Genomic DNA, 18,481 nt, shown 5'->3' on the forward strand with positions numbered 1-18,481 from the left:
TATCATGTACATTAAGGTGGAAATTATGAACAATTAGCATTCCAGGCACTACTTATAGCACAGGGTTAATCAATGGGTTGGAAAAACCACTGTTCCTCTAAATTTCAGAGTGCTTTGCTTTCCATTTCTATGCTCCGTGCTTTTAAGGGCCGTAATTAGACGCAGCTACTCTAGCAGCAGTGTGATTCACCAAAAGCAGCTGAGAAGGAAATGACAGATTTTGGAATAAAAGGAATTACAGAACTAGGGGAGGTTTTGAGTGCATTAGCTTGTGAGGCCTCTCTCTCTATCCTCGGAAAGTGGGGCATCCTCTATAATTCTGAGATACCCAAAAGAGCAAAAAGGCTTCATTCTAATTGAGTAACTGAAAGCCTACTGGGCAAAGGCTTGGATTCAAACCCAATAACCATAACAATATTTTGAGAAAATAAATGACTAACACCAACTCTGAAGCATTTCAGAACTCCCTAGCAGACTATCTGGCACAGAACAGGCATTTATTAAAAGTTAATTGAGGGGGGAAAAATGATCATGGTGATAATTTATACTGAGATTTACCATTCTGGTAGATTTTTCAGAGTTTGTTGTGTATTCTGCTATAAACACAACTGCCTAAACATTCCGTTGTTGCAGGAGAGACTTGCTCTTCAAGTGCTATCTGTGGCTTCTGTTTTTCTTGCTCCTGCCAGTGCTGGTGAACATGACACCCACATCACAGAGGGAAGCAGTGCTACTTTCCATGCTATTCTCAGGCTTATTTAAACCACAAGCCCTAAGCTGGACATTAACAAAGAGAGAGAGAGACAGAGAAAGAAAAAGAAAAAAAAGACACAGAAGGATTGTATTATTAATTAGAAGGTAACTGCAGATTGAGTTGATCAATGGTGACGCTGATCAACGCTGATCGATGATTCAGCATCTTTTACTGATTGCCACATTTGGCAACCTATATAATTATCCAAGTAATTGTGCATGAAGGTCTGCCTGCCTCCTCTAAATATTCCAGATTTTATTCTTGGATGGAGCCACATAATCAGAGAGCTATGTACCTAAGCTGTGTTTTTTAACTCCTTTGATGAAACGTGCTTTGGCTAATACCACCAGCCTGCATGAGGGAGTTGAAAGAACGGCATTATGACACTTGGCATTGCATGGATTAATGCAGTGATCTAGGGAATACCCAGGAACCTAGGCCTAGCTGTAGTGACACACACCATAGCTCTTCTCAAAATCCCTGGGGAGATTTTTCTAGGGGAAACTATTTCATCTGGAGCAACTATTTAGTTTTTACTTTACAAATACTATAAATCTGACACTGTTGAACTTTTAACTCATGTTTGGCACATAATATGTGCTCAGTGAGTGTCCTTTGGATGAATGGGTTCACTCTAAGCTCTGACCACTGGCTGAGAGACAAATGTATCCCTGACAGAATTAACTGGCACAGATTGACTTGATAGCTCTGAGTTCTGACCCTATCTCTGGCTTCTTTTATTTTCTCAGGTTAATCTTATCTTTATGCATTTACTCATTATTTCACCCTATAAACCATTTCATATCCTTTCCTAGAAAAGCAAACCAGGATAAAAGTGTACACCTGAAACAAATGTAACATTGTGTCAGCTGTTCCCAAATAAAAATCTTTTAATAAAACTCTTTAGAAAAAAAATTGAGGTGTAAAATTCCACAGTTTATGCTGATACTGCAGTCTTGGCTAAAATGATCTTGAACTTGTGTGTTTTCCATTCCTCTTCTATCATCCTCTCAAAACAACTATAGCTGGATTATAAGAAAGATTTTTATTTTCAAGATGTATTATCAATTTACTTTGACCCTACTACTGAACTGGTTGCTCCTCGAAAGCATGTGTGGTAAAGTATTTTATCCATCTTTGTATATGCACAAAGAACTTACATACTTCTGGACTGATGTTGAAGCTTCTCATAGATCAAATGCCATTTTTGAAAACGAATAAGATATATAAATTTAAGATTGTGAAGAAAGGCTGAATAATTTTAGACTCTCTGGAGAAATACAGCATGAATAAGAAAGAAAGGGCTTTATTTAAATGCAAGTGCAACGTGGGGGGTGATTTTGTGTGTTATAAGCAAGATGGAAGGCAGGAAGGGAGACTATGAACTTCTGGGTGTTCTGATGCCCAATTTAACACCAAGAGTTTTCGTCCCTGCTAAGTGAATACTACTCTTCTCTTTATTACATTTCTTTCCAGGACTCAACAGAGATGGGTTCTAATACCATACCAGACATTTAATTAATTCCCTCTAAAACTACACTAAACTCATGACAGGATTAGTTTCTGCCCTGGTTTGTTTCCTTTCTTTGCAAGGTAAAAGCTCTTGCCACAAAATAAAATTAGATTCTAAGACCTTTTTGATAAACATGATCAGTTTCTTTTCAAGGATCACAATTCTTTTTTTAAAATTCTCAATCCCCTCCCATATTTATCACATGAAAATGATGCTATAACTATCACACATGTGCATAATGTGTTAAAATACACGGGGCCCCAAGGTAGCTCAGTCAGTTAGGTGGTTAAGCCTCCCACTCCTGATTTCAGCTCAGCTCACAGTTCATGGGTTTGAGCCCCAAGTTGGGCTATGCGTTATGTCCCTCTCTCTCTGCCCCTCCCCCTGTCATGTGCTCTCTCTCTCTTTCTCTCTCTCAATAAATAAATAAATTTAAACAAAAACAAAGGGACATTAGGATGACAAGGTGAAAAGAAAGTACCATGGATACACTTAAATGACACCTACTCCTCTGAGTGGCTGTCAAAATATTTCAATCAACTAGTTACTTTTTCATACACCCTTACTTTAAAAATAGATGGACCATTAATTGGCAGTGAGAGTTGTTTTCATATACAGATATTTTGCTATAAAATATTTGTGGCAAAGGGATTTGATGTGTTCTACCCTCTGTGGATAAGTATGCTTAATACTTAATCCTGACACTCTGGTGTCCCAAAGAGCTAATGCTGGCTCCAGCCAAATGGCTCTAAGGAGTCATGGAAGAATAGCCAGGATTCACAGTGGAGTGACAAGAAGGAGGAGGAGGAGGAGGAGGAGGAGGAGGAGGAGAAGTAACAGAAGAATATGAACAGCATGATCTCATTTGTATAAAACCAAAACATAAAAGTATTTATGTAATTGTGAGAGATCTGTTTGTATCTGTCCATGCCCAACCTCCTTTCTGATTGTGTCTTCTTTCTCACAGGGAACCTCTTGTGTTTTGCGGTGGACTAACCCCTGATCCCACCCTGAGTGGGCACATGATTCAGGCCTGGTCAATCAGAGACATCCTGTGACTGTTCAGCGAGACTTGTCAGAACGGCTGGTTCTTTCCTCTGGGGTTGTTAAGCCGGCCAAAACTGCTGGAAGCCATACTACCCCCATGAAGAAAAAGCCTGAACATGAAGCCAAGCAGAAGCAAGCAGGATCAAGAACCAGAGACAGTCTTGAAAACATGCTGCGGATCCCTAGAGACAGCTGTTCTTAATTACATGATTCCACAGATTACCTTTTTAGTGTGCTTTGGAGTTGCAGAGGCCTCTTAACTGAGTTTAAACCAGATTTCTGGAGTTCTCTGTGGAAATTTTCCTAATACAAAAACAATCAAAGAGAAATGCAACACTGCTGGCTTTGAAGATGGAAGAAAGGGTCCACGAGCCAAGGATTCAGGTCGCCTCTAGAAGCTGGCAGTGGTAAGGAAATGTATGTTCCCCCAGAGGTTCTGGAAAAAAACACTGCCCTATGGATGCCTTAATTTTAGTTTGGTGAGACACATGTGGGACTTCTACAGAACGGTAAGATAATAAATTGGTGTTGTTTTAAGCCACCAAAAATAATTTTTAAGTATGGAAAAATACAGAAGATTTCTAGAAGGATTCCACAGTGCTACCTCTATGGAATAGAAATAGGATAGGAGGGGAAAAGGGCTGGGGGAGACCTTATAATTTTTTAAGCAACAAATACATATTATTTTAATTAGATTAAAAACTGATTTTAAAAATGTTTAAGAGCGGTGCCTGGGTGGCTCAGTCGGTTAAGCATCCGACTTCAGCTCAGGTCATGATCTTGCAGTCCCCTGAGTTTGAGCCCCAAGTCAGGCTCTGTGCTGAGAGCATGGAACTTGCTTCGGATTCTGTGTGTCTCTCTCTCTCTGCCCCTCCCCTGCTCTCTCTTGTGTGCTCTCTCTCTCTCTCAAAAATAAACAAACATTAAAAAAAATTTTTTTTTCTTTTTAATGTTTAAGAATGAGCCCAGGGGCACCTGGGTGGTGCAGTTGGTTAACATCTGACTCTTGATCTCAGCTTAAGTCATGATCTCACAGTTGTGAGATCGAGGCCCAAGTCAGGCTGGGCATGGAGCCTCCTTGGGATTCTCTCTCTCCCTTTGCCCCACCCCTACTTGCACTCTCTCCCTCTCTCCCTTAAAAAAAAAAAAAGAAAAAGAATAGAAAAGAAAAGAACAAGACAAAAATAAGCCCAGAATAAAGATCACAGGTATGTTCACCCACCTAGGACAGTCAGGACAGCAGCTGCTTTACAAATCCATCAGGGCAGCATGCATGTGGCTTGTGATGAATTCCAACCAGCATCCTAATTGTGCTATTTAGCAGACAGGGTCAGCCAATGAGCCAATACACCCCACTGCACACTACATACTGGGTCAAACCAGGTCCTTCCAGCCAGCCCAACCCCACTGAAAGGCTTTACCCTGCTTGCAGGGGCTGGGACATAACTCTCACATGTATTCTTGAAGCTGATTTTGGAGACAGGGTTGGGGGGAATGGGGAAGAGAAGCCAGAATAGTAATTGGCCTACAATTTAGCACACTTTTCAATAGAAAATCAACAAATTGCCAACAAATTGCTACGCTAATGAAGAATTGCCCTGCTCTGCAATGAGCATTTACCCTAAGAGAAAAGACAACTCATTTATGCCACGCTGTACAACTAGCTGCCATTCAGGAGTTCTGCTGCTGAATTTTAAATGGCTTCATGCAGGGAAAAGGGGAATGCATGAGAGCAGGCTGCTTTGGTCATATTTCTCTCCAGTTATTCTCTTATCCAATGCTTAAGACATAATGCCAGAGTGGGAGCTCATCTCGTGTGCCAGTTGTGGCTCTCCACAAATGAACACCCACTACAGGGGCCACATTTAATATGTTCGAGCAGTTTTTTTTTTTTTTTAAGTTTATTTATTTGAGAGAGAGAGAGAGAGAGAGAGGGAGGGAGAGAGAAAGCACATGCATGCACAAGAGGAGGAGGAGCAGAGAGATAAGGAGTGAGATAATCCAAGCAGGTTGCATGCTGTCAACACAGTAGACTGGGGCTTGATCTCACGAACTGTGAGATCGTGACCTGAGCAGATATCAAGAATCAGATGCTTAACCAACTGAGCCAGCGAGGTGGCCTCAAGAAGTTTTTGAAAAAGAAAATATCTGCCCCTTCTCCCAATAACCAAGAAAATTTAAAAATGATGGTTCTTATGTTTAATGCATACCTTTTCTAAATTCACTTCATTTTACTTGGATGAGAGAAATAAGTCTGGTACATTCTGCCAAGTTTAGGGAAAGGATGGTCCACTTGGCTACATATGTGTAATTTCTTCCTGTCCATCTCAGACTAATATCTCATAAGTATACGCCCAGAAGACAATGGCCACAAAACAGTGCAGTCCAAACCACTTTACTGCTGTATAGCCTGGCCATTCGTCAGGAGTGACAGTGAAGGAAAGGCCATTATCTGTTCCAGAGACATTTCTGCTTCAAACCAACCAATTTATATTTCTATTTTCCTCTTTTTTTCCCCCACGTTCATTTCTAACTTTCCTTCTCTTACTTTAAAAAGGATATGGCTAAGACAGAAGAAAAGTAGCAAGGCCAGAGGCCTAGGCTAATGTACAACATTTACAGGATACATAAAACATACTGAGGAGGTGGGGCTCCTGGGTGGCTCAGTTGGTTAAGTATCTGACTCTTGATTTCAGCTCAGGTCATGATCTCACAGTGGTTGTGAAATTAAGCCCCACATTGACCCTGGGGTCAGGCTCCATGCTGGGCATGGACCTTGCTTAAGATTCTCTCTCGCCCACTCAGTCTGCCCCTCCCCCTCTGGCACCCACTCTGAAACAACAACAACAACAACAAACATATTGAGGAAGCAGATAAATCAGGTCTCTTGGGTTTTTTTTTCCAGTTATCTACCAGGAATAAACTAAGGTCAATTTTAAATTCCAATTTAAAAACAGAAGTTTAGGGGCACCTGGGTGGCTCAGTCGGTTAAGCGTCCGACTTCAGCTCAGGTCATGATCTCACGGTCCGTGAGTTCGAGCCCCACGTCGGGCTCTGTGCTGACAGCTCAGAGCCTGGAGCCTGCTTCAGATTCTGTGTCTCCCTCTCTCTCTGACCCTCCCCCATTCATGCTCTGTCTCTCTGTCTCAAAAATAAATAAACATTAAAAAAAGTTAAAAAAAAATAAAAACGAAGTTTAATTTGATAATTCAGGCAGAAAATTTATTTCAACTATAAAATAGAATTTTAAATTCTTTAGCTCTAAAAGCAAAAAATTTAAACATTATGTTTATTAAGGTAGTTAAGAATAATTTCAGATTTTACTTATGTTAGGTAGTATATCTTTAAAAAGACCTCAACGGTGGTAACTGTTGCATTGTAGTCAGAGACCCTGGAAATAAAAATGCTTTTCAATGATCTTACAATGTGTGTACATATCAGTTCCTTCTTACAATTTCCTATAGTCTAGTTAGGATCTAAGTCTTCCCCACCCCACCGCCCAAAAAAGTTAAAATAAATATTTTAATAACAATATTGAATGACTGCTTGATGGTGTGACACAAATAAAAACAATTTGAGTAACATCACAAAGCTTACAAAACATTTACCAAACACAAGTCTCAACCTCTGTAACTGTGTGACATATACAGAGCGGGTATTATTGCCCTGCTTTACTGATGAAAAAAGTGAACAAAATTATCATTCCCCTCTTTCCCTGAAAAATGCCACTCTGACAGTCACCTGCCAACAGCTAAGGGTCAGACTCCTTGCTCAGCAGCAAGAGATGAGTCACTTACCAACACAGAGGATGTTGAAACAGAATCCTTGAGAAGTAGACTTGTTGACCAGCTGGTCAGGGAGACTGTCAAATCCAACATGGCCAGAAAGGGACAAGTTTCGAAGCTCTTCATTCTAGAATTTCAGAGGGGAAACATTTGAGAATTCTTGAACTATGCCACCTGGGTCTCCCACGTTGTGGACATTACCATTTCCCTTCCTCTCTTCTTGACAGGTATGGAAGAAGGAGATTCCCTCTGTACCCACATCCTTCTTGGCTCCTGCACAGCTGATGGGACCAAAAGTTCCAAAGCCATGCTCTTACCACAAAATCACACTGACTCCCAAAGCAGATTCTATCCCAAGGCATCTTGCTTCCTGCTAAAAGTGTACTGGCCCAGGGAAATAGGAGCTTCTGGAGGTGGCTACTTCAGATATGCATTAAGTGATATAAAAAACAATCATGTTGATGGCTTCAAGAATTCAAAAAAACCTTCCAATTTACTTTCAACCCAGAATGAAAAATAAGTAACACTCTTCTAAATATAGGAAGGAGTTTTGAGACCCTCAGAGTGGAGGATACATACTTGTTACAAATATAAAAATTCTGTAACCACTGTACATGCAACATATTTAAAACTGTTTGGCACTTGAACTGATCCCATCTCCACCATCTGCTGTACAGGTGTTCAGGGCATCTTTGCTTCACCCTGGACAGCACCCAGCACAGGCTCTGTGTTCACTGGGACTTCTCAGAGTCTACTGAAGGAGACTGGGATAAGGTAGTCATCATACACTTAAAAAGTTGGGTGGTTTATATTCTTTATAATGTGCTGACTGCCTCCATGACTTTGAATGAATCTCATATGTGTTGGAGGTAATCTGTGAAAACTTTCTTTCCAGGAAAACAGAGGTCAGCTACGGTCCTTCAATTACAACATCATGGTTATGGTTTGGGATTCCAGAAACTAGATACTGAAAGCCTCCTTGAAAACAAGACTCCTGGTATTCTGGCTCTCTTACCAGGTCTTTATATTCAAAATACTAGGGGCACCTGGCTGGCTCAGTAGGTAAAACATACTACTCTTGATCTTGGGGTCATGAGTTTGAGCCCCCCACGTTGGGTGCAGAGATCACTTAAAAAAATAAATAGGTAAATTCAAAATACTGAACTTTGAGTGAGAAAATGACCCTCAAAATTCTATTTTTTTAATAAAAAAGAAAAAGCTTGGGGCGCCTGGGTGGCGCAGTCGGTTAAGCGTCCGACTTCAGCCAGGTCACGATCTCGCGGTCCGTGAGTTCGAGCCCCGCGTCGGGCTCTGGGCTGATGGCTCAGAGCCTGGAGCCTGTTTCCCATTCTGTGTCTCCCTCTCTCTCTGCCCCTCCCCCGTTCATGCTCTGTCTCTCTCTGTCCCAAAAATAAATAAAAAACGTTGAAAAAAAAATTTAAAAAAAAAAAAAAAAAAAAAAAGAAAAAGCTTTGCACAGGATCATTTAATCAGTATTTCTTTTCAAAAAGATTGTTTTTCATTATTCTTCTATTTGTTACAATGGTGAGAGTGATTTCTTTTAATAATCAAGGACTGAGACTCCATTTTCCCATCACTCTGGTCACTATACAGGCAGGGAAATGTGACTCTCTAAATATAGTGATTTTAATGGAATGTTTTATGAACATTATAATGCCTAAGGTCCTTGCCATTCTAAAATTCTAATTCTGTGAAATAAAACTAAAAACCAGCACACTGCCTGAATACCATGATGGCAGCTGCAGGTTTGAGGTCAATGGGACAAAGAACAGATGCCTGGTCTATGAATAGTTTCCTTGAAACCTGCCAACAGTGAATATGAGACTCGAGAGTAGGCACTTCTCCTTGAACAGGATGGCATGGTCGACAGCTCCCGAGCAGCTTTGGTAGCAGGGCCCCATGCGCGGCAGGCCTGGGAGCTGGCCAAGCCTCCCAATACCACTGTGTGGCCCCAATTCTACCACCTGCCCCTGCCTCTTCAATACCTCAAAGGTTCAGACATCAGGTATTTTTAGGGTGTTTACCACATCCTCCAAGACTTGGGGGAGGAGGATTTGAAAGGAGTCTGGGTTATATTTAGATCTCTTTCCACCACAGCTGCACAATGGCTGTCGTACATCAGGCCGGGGAGACACCATCACACGAGCCTTCATTTTAGTTGCATCACTGACCTGAACAGTCAGTTAAGGGCCTGAAAAGAGGCAAAGCAAGGAAGAACCATCATCCTACACTCCCCCTCCTCCCACCACAACAATTCTTTTCATTTCCGGAGGAGGGTGGGGGTGAGGAAAGAGTGGTTTATTACTGTGGATTCCACATTGTTGGGTTTTTAGATTCAGATAGATATCCACCCATGAGCCAATCCTGGGAAAGAATCAGAGTTAGTAATTATAGCTCTCATCCCAGAACCCAATGCACAGCATCTCATATTCTCACCATTTCCAAAACACGAGAAACCACCCACACACCCACTGAGTATTTTTATACCCGCTGAAAACCACATACAAAATGAAGGGTTATAAAACAGTTTGGTCTTGAAATTTTTTAAATTTAAATTTATTTCTTCAGAGTCTCCTAACTTTGTAATATGAAATATGTAAATATTATATTGCCATTTTAAAATTCCATAATTTGAGCCTAATTCTCTGCCCAGGATTAAAAAAATTCTGAGGGCTATTGCCCATCAGTATGTGATTGGGAAAAGGCAAGTAGGAAGTTCCTCCTGTGGTTCATGAGCCGGTTTAAAAACTGGAAAGCGCTATAAGCAAAGCAAAGAAAGGCTCTAAGTCCCACACAGCAGCTGAATTGAATTCCTGCACTCCAGCATTTTATGTTTCCATGTTTACTGCTTCTTGCCTTAGCTGCCTCTCCCCAAAAAGTATGGGATCTCTTTCGAGTTACGGATGCGGTCTGAGGGAATTTCATATACAGTAAAACCTTGATTTGTAAGCACAATTCGTTCTGGAAACATGCTTGTAATCCAAAGCACTGGTATATCAAAGTAAACTTCAAGAACCACTGGCTCAGTTGTGATCACGTGACATTTGGCACCACGTACAACTTGTGTTACAAGACATCACTTGTTTATCAAGTTAAAATTTATTAGAAATGTTTGCTCGTTTTGTGGAACATTCGCAGAAAAAGTTACTTGCAATCCAAGGTTTTACTGTATTTTCATGTCCTTACCATTATCACACATCTAGAAATGACTCTCAGCATTTTCTAATACTGAACTTTTTGCCTGAGTTCCAGTTCTGACTTTCTGGAATGGTTCCCTTGGGTTGTCCCACCTGTACTTCAAACTGATGTTCGTGAAACTGAAATTGTATTTCTCTATCCCAAACCCATTCCTACTCCAGAGTTCTCTATTTCTGTTAATGGCACTTACCTATGCTTGAGAACCTCCTACACCTTGCATAAATTCCAGAGAGTTACCAAGACCACATCCTCCTCTTTATTCTTACCTACTCAACCACCTTCCAACTTGTTTCCTTGCCCCCACCCCACTCCCCCTAATCTTTGTAGCTGCAAAAGGATCTCAGAACACAAAGACCCACAATCCAAACCCCTTGGCCTGCCATCTCAGGGCCTCCATGGGTTAACCCCAAATCCCTTACCTCCTCTCCCACTTCTCCCCATGGAGCACCTTCCACTGCAGCTAACCTGAATTACTTACTGTTCCTCAGACAACCTCTATGTCTCTCCCCAACAGAGTTTATTCACACCATTTCCTCTATTTGGAAGGACCTTTTTAGCCAATGTTTACATATCCAAACCTTCCAGATACTGCTGAAATTTGATCTTCAGCATTATCTTTATTATTAAATCTCAGACTTTCAATAAATACTCCCCTTAGCAAAGAAAGGAAAATAATGATTGGATAAAGATGCGTCAGGGTATTTGTATTCCATGTTCATCATAACAGCTAATATTTATTGACCATTTCCAATGTTCCAGAAAAGCCTTAATAACGAGTGAACTGGTTAATTTATCTTAACAATTCTATGAAGTAGTTACTATTACCCAACCTCAACTTCAGATGAGAAAACAGGCACAGAAATTTAGTAACTTGCTCAAGGTCACAAAGATAAGCTGAGGAGCTGAAATCTGAGCCCAGAAGTTAGGTTCTAGAATCCAGAGACCTTGCGTTTAGTCACTGATATCACAGGATGATCTACTAAGTTCTCAGGTAGCCCCAGACAATACAATGGTTTCAGCCACTAACAAAATCTGTTATGTTAAAGTAGAAAAAAATTCTCTAAAATCATAATTCTTCGGCAACCATTAGAGATGGAGGTAGAGAATGAGAATTGGCAAAGTAGCTCCAAATATATTTTCACTGGTCCTGGCAATGCCAAGGCCAGACTGATTTATGCAGCCATGGCACATGAAGCCAATAATAAGGCTTAGTTCTGACCATTCTTTAAATGAAAGTGCCAACACGGAGCCACTAGGTAACTAACTATAAGACCTTAATTGAGTTAGTCCTCCATTTGCTAATCTATCTATGGAGGGTCTGTGCTTACGTGATTTCTTTGCCCGCTCCATCTTGAAATGAGTTGTGACTAAATTCTATGGTATAAAGTAATTTAATGGCCTCATTTTTCTCTTTTTAGGTCACCTCCACATGAACACAATTATCTGTTTGTTCACTCAGAATCACTCACTGCTCAGGGGCACCTGGGTGGCTCAGTCAGCTAAGCATCCGACTTCCACTTCAGTCATGATCTCACAGCTTGTGAGTTTGAGCCCCGCCTCAGGTTCTGTGCTAACAGCTCAGGGCCTGGAGCCTGCTTCTGATTCTGTGTCTCCCTCTCTCTCTCTCTGCCCTTCCCCTGCTCTCTCTCTCTCTTAAAATAAATAAACATTAAAAAAATATACTCACTGCTCAAAGCACTAAGGGAGTAGATGTTATTTTTGTTATTCATTGATAAACTCTTCCTGCCCTTAACAGGTTTACCACGTAGCAGGATATAATTTAATGTAATACTACTAAAGATAAAAATGATAAAGTGACTTTATGGTTGAGACAGGTTGATATAGGGGGAGAAGTAGCTTTTGGCTAGGGAAATTCAAGGAACATCTTTTGGAGGCCAGAGCTCCCCAACTCTACCAGGGGAAAGAAGTCCAGATTGCAGAAGCCTTCTAGATAAATATTTATCGACCATTTCCAATGTTCCAGAAAAGCCTGTCTTTGCCCAAAGGGTCAGTTTACTACGAATATAGACTCTGAAGTTTATAATCGACAAGTTTTTCAAAGATGCCTAACTGATTTCATTATTGAAATAATTAAAAATAAGTTATCTAAGAATATATGCCAACACCTACATTCTGAGTGCTACTTTAAAAAAATTTTTTTATGATTATTTATTTTTGAGACAGAGCATGAACGAGGGACGGTCAGAGAGAGGGAGACACAGAATCTGAAGCAGGCTACAGGCTCCAAGCTGTCAGCAGAGCCCAACGTGGTGCTCGAACTCACGGACTGTGAGATCATGACCTGAGCCGAAGTCAGAATGCTTAACTGACTGAGCCACCCAGGCGCCCCATGAGTGCTACTTTAAAATAAGTTCCTTCCATAATTTGGCTATTGTTGAGAGTGCTGCTATGAACATTGGGGTACAAGTGCCCCTATGCATCAGTACTCCTGTATCCCTTGGGTAAATTCCTAGCAGTGCTATTGCTGGGTCATAGGGTAGGTCTATTTTTAATTTTCTGAGGAACCTCCACACTGCTTTCCAGAGCGGCTGCACCAATTTGCATTCCCACCAACAGTGCAAGAGGGTTCCCGTTTCTCCACATCCTCTCCAGCATCTATAGTCTCCTGATTTGTTCATTTGGGTGTTGTATGGAAACCAATTTGTCAATAAATTTAAAAAAAAAAAAAATAAAAATAAAAATTAAAAAAAAAAATAAAAAAAAAATAAAATAAAATAAGTTCCACAACTCCAAATCTTGCTTAACAAGGAGCAGGATGGCAAAGGGCCTGGAGTCAGACAGACGTGGATTTGAATGCCAGCTTTGCTTCCTACTTTTCTTAGTCTGATGGAGCACTTGGCAGGGTGGCTGGGAGTGAAGGAGTCAGCAAGTATGAGAGTGCCTAACACTTAACAGGTCCTCAGGAAACCTGGGTTTCCTTTCCCTAAATTGGGTGGGAGGAAGAGACGGCTGTGAGTTTAAAATCAGAAATGAATGAGCTCAGCTAGTGCTGCTGGGCACCCCAGGAGAAGATGCTGATCAGCAAAACCCTCAGACTCACCAAGAAAGAAAGATCACAAAGGGAAGAACAGAAAGAACAAAAAGGAAGTGAAGGAGAGAAAGAAGATGCTAACAGGAAGAAAATTCACCCTAAATAGGAAAGTCATTTACAAAGCTGGGGGGAAGCCACAGAATCACATTCCTGTCTGGAGGCATCAACATCTTCCACAGCTGGAAACCATTCTGGATTCCCCGATTCACTCTTCACTGTATTTTAATTCAGCCCAGAGCCTCCAGAGGTGAACAAACTGGATGTGCCCAGATGGGTTCTATTCACCGTATTCAAAGTGAAAGGCTAGCCCCTTTCTTTACATTTAAAACTGAAGGCTTCCGTGGGTGTGGTTAGGTGATCTATGGCTGCCGATCCTTATCAGACAGAAACAAGAAAGAGAGCTTGTTAACCAAGGTGACGTAGGTTTTAATGCACCACGCAAACAATTAGACTTAAGTTTTACTTTCAAAAGTAGATATTACCATTTAAGTTTAGAAAGATTTCACCCCTTAAAATATATATATATATATATATATATATATATATATATACATATATATTTAAGCAATAACTTTTATGCATTCATTTAGAGAACTGGAGATTTTGTTGACAAGAAGTGGCAATTACATTCTTCTCAAAGCTTCATTTTATAGATAATAAGTTATATTGATCCAAGTCAAATCCTGGGCTTATGTTTCCTCATCTGTAAATGAGCAGGTTTAACCAAAAAGCCTCTAAGCAAAGTCTTTCGTTCTAATGATAATTCTATGGTTTTTTTTTTATGCTTATTATTTTTGAGAGAGACAGAGTGTAAGAGAGGGAGGGGCAGAGAGAGAGAGAGAGAGAGAGAGAGAGAGAGAGAGACAAAATCTAAAGCAGGCTCCAGTCTCTGAGCTGTCAGCACAGAGCCCAACACGGGGCTTGAACTCACGAACCAAGAGATCATTACCGATCATTACCAAAGTCCGACACTTAACCACTGAGCCACCCAGGTGTCCCCTATGGTTTCTTGAGTCTGAAAATCACAGACACATAAATCCAGTTGTCATGTTGCTTGAAGGAAGCCAACACAAGGTGGAAAATTCCTGATAGTGTATTTTCTCTTCCCAAATCAAGATGGCTCAACTTTTAAATGACCCTTGAAAGCGAGTTTCTATCACTTATCCTGGGAAACTCCAAACCTAATTGAAATCTGTGTGTATACCTCTGTTTTCCGGCTTAAACAAACAAAAATGTAAAGTTAACTATAACTATGAGTTAGTTTTAAAAAAATGTTATAAACCCACCCTTTACAGCTGCCCTGCTTAGAAACATTTTTTTTTCCTTCAGCTGTATCTGCTGACTTCCACAAGATTTTTGAAAAGTGGATTTATAGCCTCAAAACAAAAAATAACTCTTCTGTGTAAGTTAATCATCTGTGCTCAAGAAAAAAAGTAAATGTTTATTCATGCTTTTATTCATTCAACAAATATTTATTGTGTGCCACTATATGCTAGACACTGCAAAATGCTAAGGAGGTGACAGTGAGAAAATAAAGCATCCTTAACTCACGAACCATAGAGTCTAGTGGGGCACATCGATGTTAATCAAGTAGTCACTAACATATAATCATAAACTATCCAAAGTACAAGATGTGGTGCAACCTTATAACTCATGTGATTAGCTAGTCATTCTTCCAGGGAATCCACCTGCCTGGAGTATGTAAAAACGGTGTTAGCCTGCACCACTGTCAGATATTAATTTAGTATATAGCCCCTATGTATAGTTGAATTCAGATGAAAGCAGAGTCTATTTGACCAGCACTGCCTGATGGGTGGAGGTAGAAATGACTAAGACTCAAGTCTTAAAGCAAATGTCCAATTTTAAGTACTGCTGAGATGGAACCAGGAGACATACTCCCTCTGCTCTGTCTTATCCCCATAATGATGATGCCCACTAGGAGAAAAGAGAAGGTGCGTATCCTTCTTCATCTTAGGTAGTGCCTTGTCATGAGGTCCTGTTTCAGTGGTACGGGTGCCACCCAGATGAAGCTGGGCAGAGAAGAACATGCTGTGCCTTACATGAAATCCTTGACTGAACACCAGCCAGTGTTTGGAGAGATCCTGGCCTCACCAACTTCCCAAGAAGTAAGTTATACCCAAGTGCCTGATGGATCATTTTCATAAATACACATTCTTATCGACACCACGTTTTAGAGAGTATTGAACTGGTTTCGTATTCTTTTAAAGAAAGCAAAGTTGGTGGGAAGATGGGAGACGCCTTTAGTTCCCAGGCAAAGGGGAAAAAACCCTGGAATGTGAAGTATCTCAAACCACAACTATGAAGTCTGCAGGGGGATGCCATTAAAGCCAGGCATTGCTGGGGTAATTTCCATAATATAAAACGTCTGAAGCATCTTGTTACCAATGAGGATCCCATTCTTTAAGGATGACTTGGAAAACACTGGCTATGCTGCTTGGCATCTATACCATGAAATCCCAATGTTGGAGCCAAGAAAACCCCCAAGGAAATTGTCTCACACAAGCAGCAGTATAGAGACAGCCAGGAAGAAGGAACAGTCAGGAGGAAAACCCTAAGAGGAAAAAAACTTGAGTGAGAAGAAGCATCCCCAGGGACCAGCTCCCAAGTCACAAAGCCAGGGAAGGAGCATCCCCAGGGGGCAGCTCCCAAGTCACAAAACCCAGAGAAGGAACATCCCTAGGGGCAAGCTCCCAAGTCAGAAATCCAGGTAGATCAGCTCTGCCCAACAAACCCAAGGAGCCACCCTTAAAAACACCACCAAATAACCAGAAAAGATTTTGATAAATATTGAGTAACTGTCCCAATTTCAAGTGTCCTTTCTAAGTTAAGTCTCTCCAAAAGACTGCCAGAGGAGGAACAAATTTTGCTTTGCCAGATCCTTGCAAAAATAATTTGGTGTAGGGTTTTCTTTGGGAATGATATGACTACACGGAAATTTTACTTTCTAATTGTTATGTTTCTGTAATATTTGACTTATTATGAACAAACACCTCACACCTTTTAAATGGAAAAGAAATAAAAGATTTTAAACATCAGGAAATGCTAAAAGCAATAATAACAAATAACAAATTATAAAAATCATTTTAAAGGAAGTAATAATAAAGGGGTAACAGGATGAAATGTGCAAGTATTTGGTTTTTTCTAATAACAGAACCAAGTCCCATTGAAAGTGATAAAAGTGAGCAGAAAAGTAGAACAGCGCAGTGGAAATTGCTTGACATGTAAAGTCAGAGGGCTCAAGGGCAACTTTGGCATTATTTAGCTGTGTGACCTATGGTAAGTCATTTAATTCTCAGCTTCAATTCTGTCAACTTTAAGATAAAGGACTTCACAGGGCTATTGCAGGAATTAACATAATTCTCTATCCTCACCTCAGTTTACACACTTTTCTCAGATGACCTCTTCCTAGCCCGCCACTTGAGTGACCTTCCAAAGGCTAATGACTGCCTTGGCATAACCTGTAGCCACTTCTCCCTCCTGGGCATCCCTGGTGCCGGCATCACTAAGCCAACATCTCCCAAGTGGAGCTCATCCTATCTTCCATTCTCAACTTAAATCTGTCCTTCCTCACCTTTACTTATGTCAAGTGGCAACATCTACCTCAAGGTATCAGTGAGTCCCTAGAATAACATTGATTAGCATGCATATTGCTATAACCCTGATAAAAATCTGCATAAATTTATAGGCTTCCACCCTCTTGCAGGAAAAAAAAAAAGTCCACTGCATAATCATCTTAAACCCCCTGCTAGCCTCTGAATTCAACAGTGAAGACTTCTCTTTTTAAAATTATTTTAAATGTTTATTTATTTTTGAGACACACACACACACACGGACAGAGTGTGGGTGGAGGAGGGGCAGACAGGGAGACACAGAATCCAAAGCAGGCCCCAAGCTCCAAGCTGTCAGCACAGAGCCCCACGTGGGGCTCGAACCCACAAACTGAAAGATCATGACCTGAGCCAGAGTTAGATGCTTAACCAACTGAGCCACCTAGGCCCCCCAACCGTGAAGACTTCTTGAGGACATTCGTACCAAGCTGGCTTTTCTCCTTTGTGTCCAAATGTAACAACTACCCACCACACCATTTTTGGCCAAATCTTTCCCACCCAACCCTTTAAGTGACTGAATCCAGTCTATCAGCTGATTTCATGACTTGGATACTCCCCTTTTCCTCACACTACCCCCATTAGACTTCACCAAAATTTGTATCTGTGTAATGTTTCACACAGTCATATTCGCCACCTCCTCATTCTCTGATAAGGAGGCAAGTACAGCACCCGACTGGTTTTCCATATAGACTGGGCCAGGTGGACAGACAGCACTGCAGTGAACACCCAGCACCTGGTGCCTGGTCTGCCCTTCTCTCCATTACACTTGGCCTGGCTCTGAAGGGAAGAATTCACAGTGGTTGCTGAGTGAAGCCTGATCCCAAAGCCCTGGACACAGTGCTGGCGTGGTTCTTGTTCACTGGTGCCCCCCAGCTCCTTTCTGTCTTCTCTACATCCTACCTCACATCACACAGCAATGGCCCACACTTCCTCCAAGACCTGGCTGGCTTGTTTGTGATTAGAGTCCCACCTCTGACCCATCAGAAATTCGATTTCTCACATAATTAGGAAAGATACTGTTTAAAAGCAGTCCTCAGAAATGGGTATGAGAAGTGCACAGAGCCCCAGCTGCCACTTACAACCCTGGATCGTGAGGAAGTGGGGGAGGGGGAGGAGGGAGGTGGTGTTGAATTATTAGTAAAGCAGACTTTCAGCAAATAGCCACTGAGCGTGACAATCCAAAAATTGCAAAAAGTGGGAGCACTTTTTTCTTACAGACAGAATGTGTTTTTAAAAGTCCGTATAAGCTCAGAGAGGTTAAGTCTAACTGCATGCCAAGAATTAACAACAACAAAAAAGACATTTTCTTAAGTTTCCAAAGACCAGTCTTTCTTTTTGAGTCAAAGTGACTAATGCCTGTAACAGCCTAACGTTACAAAGTGCTGATCAGCAGAAAGTCTCATGTTTGGGAATGACAAGGCCCACATGTGCATTCCAGAGACTCTTACAAATTTTGCAGTACTTAGAGGAAGACGAGGTGGG

At 41.1% G+C, this 18,481-nt stretch overlaps 1 protein-coding gene across 3 annotated transcripts in view; it reads right to left on the reverse strand.

The window, feature by feature from the left end:
- SEPTIN11 (septin 11) overlaps positions 1-18,481 on the reverse strand; it is an 89,355-nt gene that overhangs the window by 37,138 nt on the left and 33,736 nt on the right. For all 3 annotated transcript variants that reach the window (XM_030313632.1, XM_030313631.1, XM_030313630.2), the window contains exon 2: positions 7,112-7,226. In XM_030313632.1, the coding sequence (XP_030169492.1) occupies positions 7,112-7,226 (115 nt within the window). The remainder of the gene's footprint in view (positions 1-7,111; positions 7,227-18,481) is intronic.

This window comes from Lynx canadensis, chromosome B1, assembly GCF_007474595.2.
Source record: "Lynx canadensis isolate LIC74 chromosome B1, mLynCan4.pri.v2, whole genome shotgun sequence".
NCBI classification, from domain to species: Eukaryota; Metazoa; Chordata; class Mammalia; order Carnivora; family Felidae; genus Lynx; species Lynx canadensis.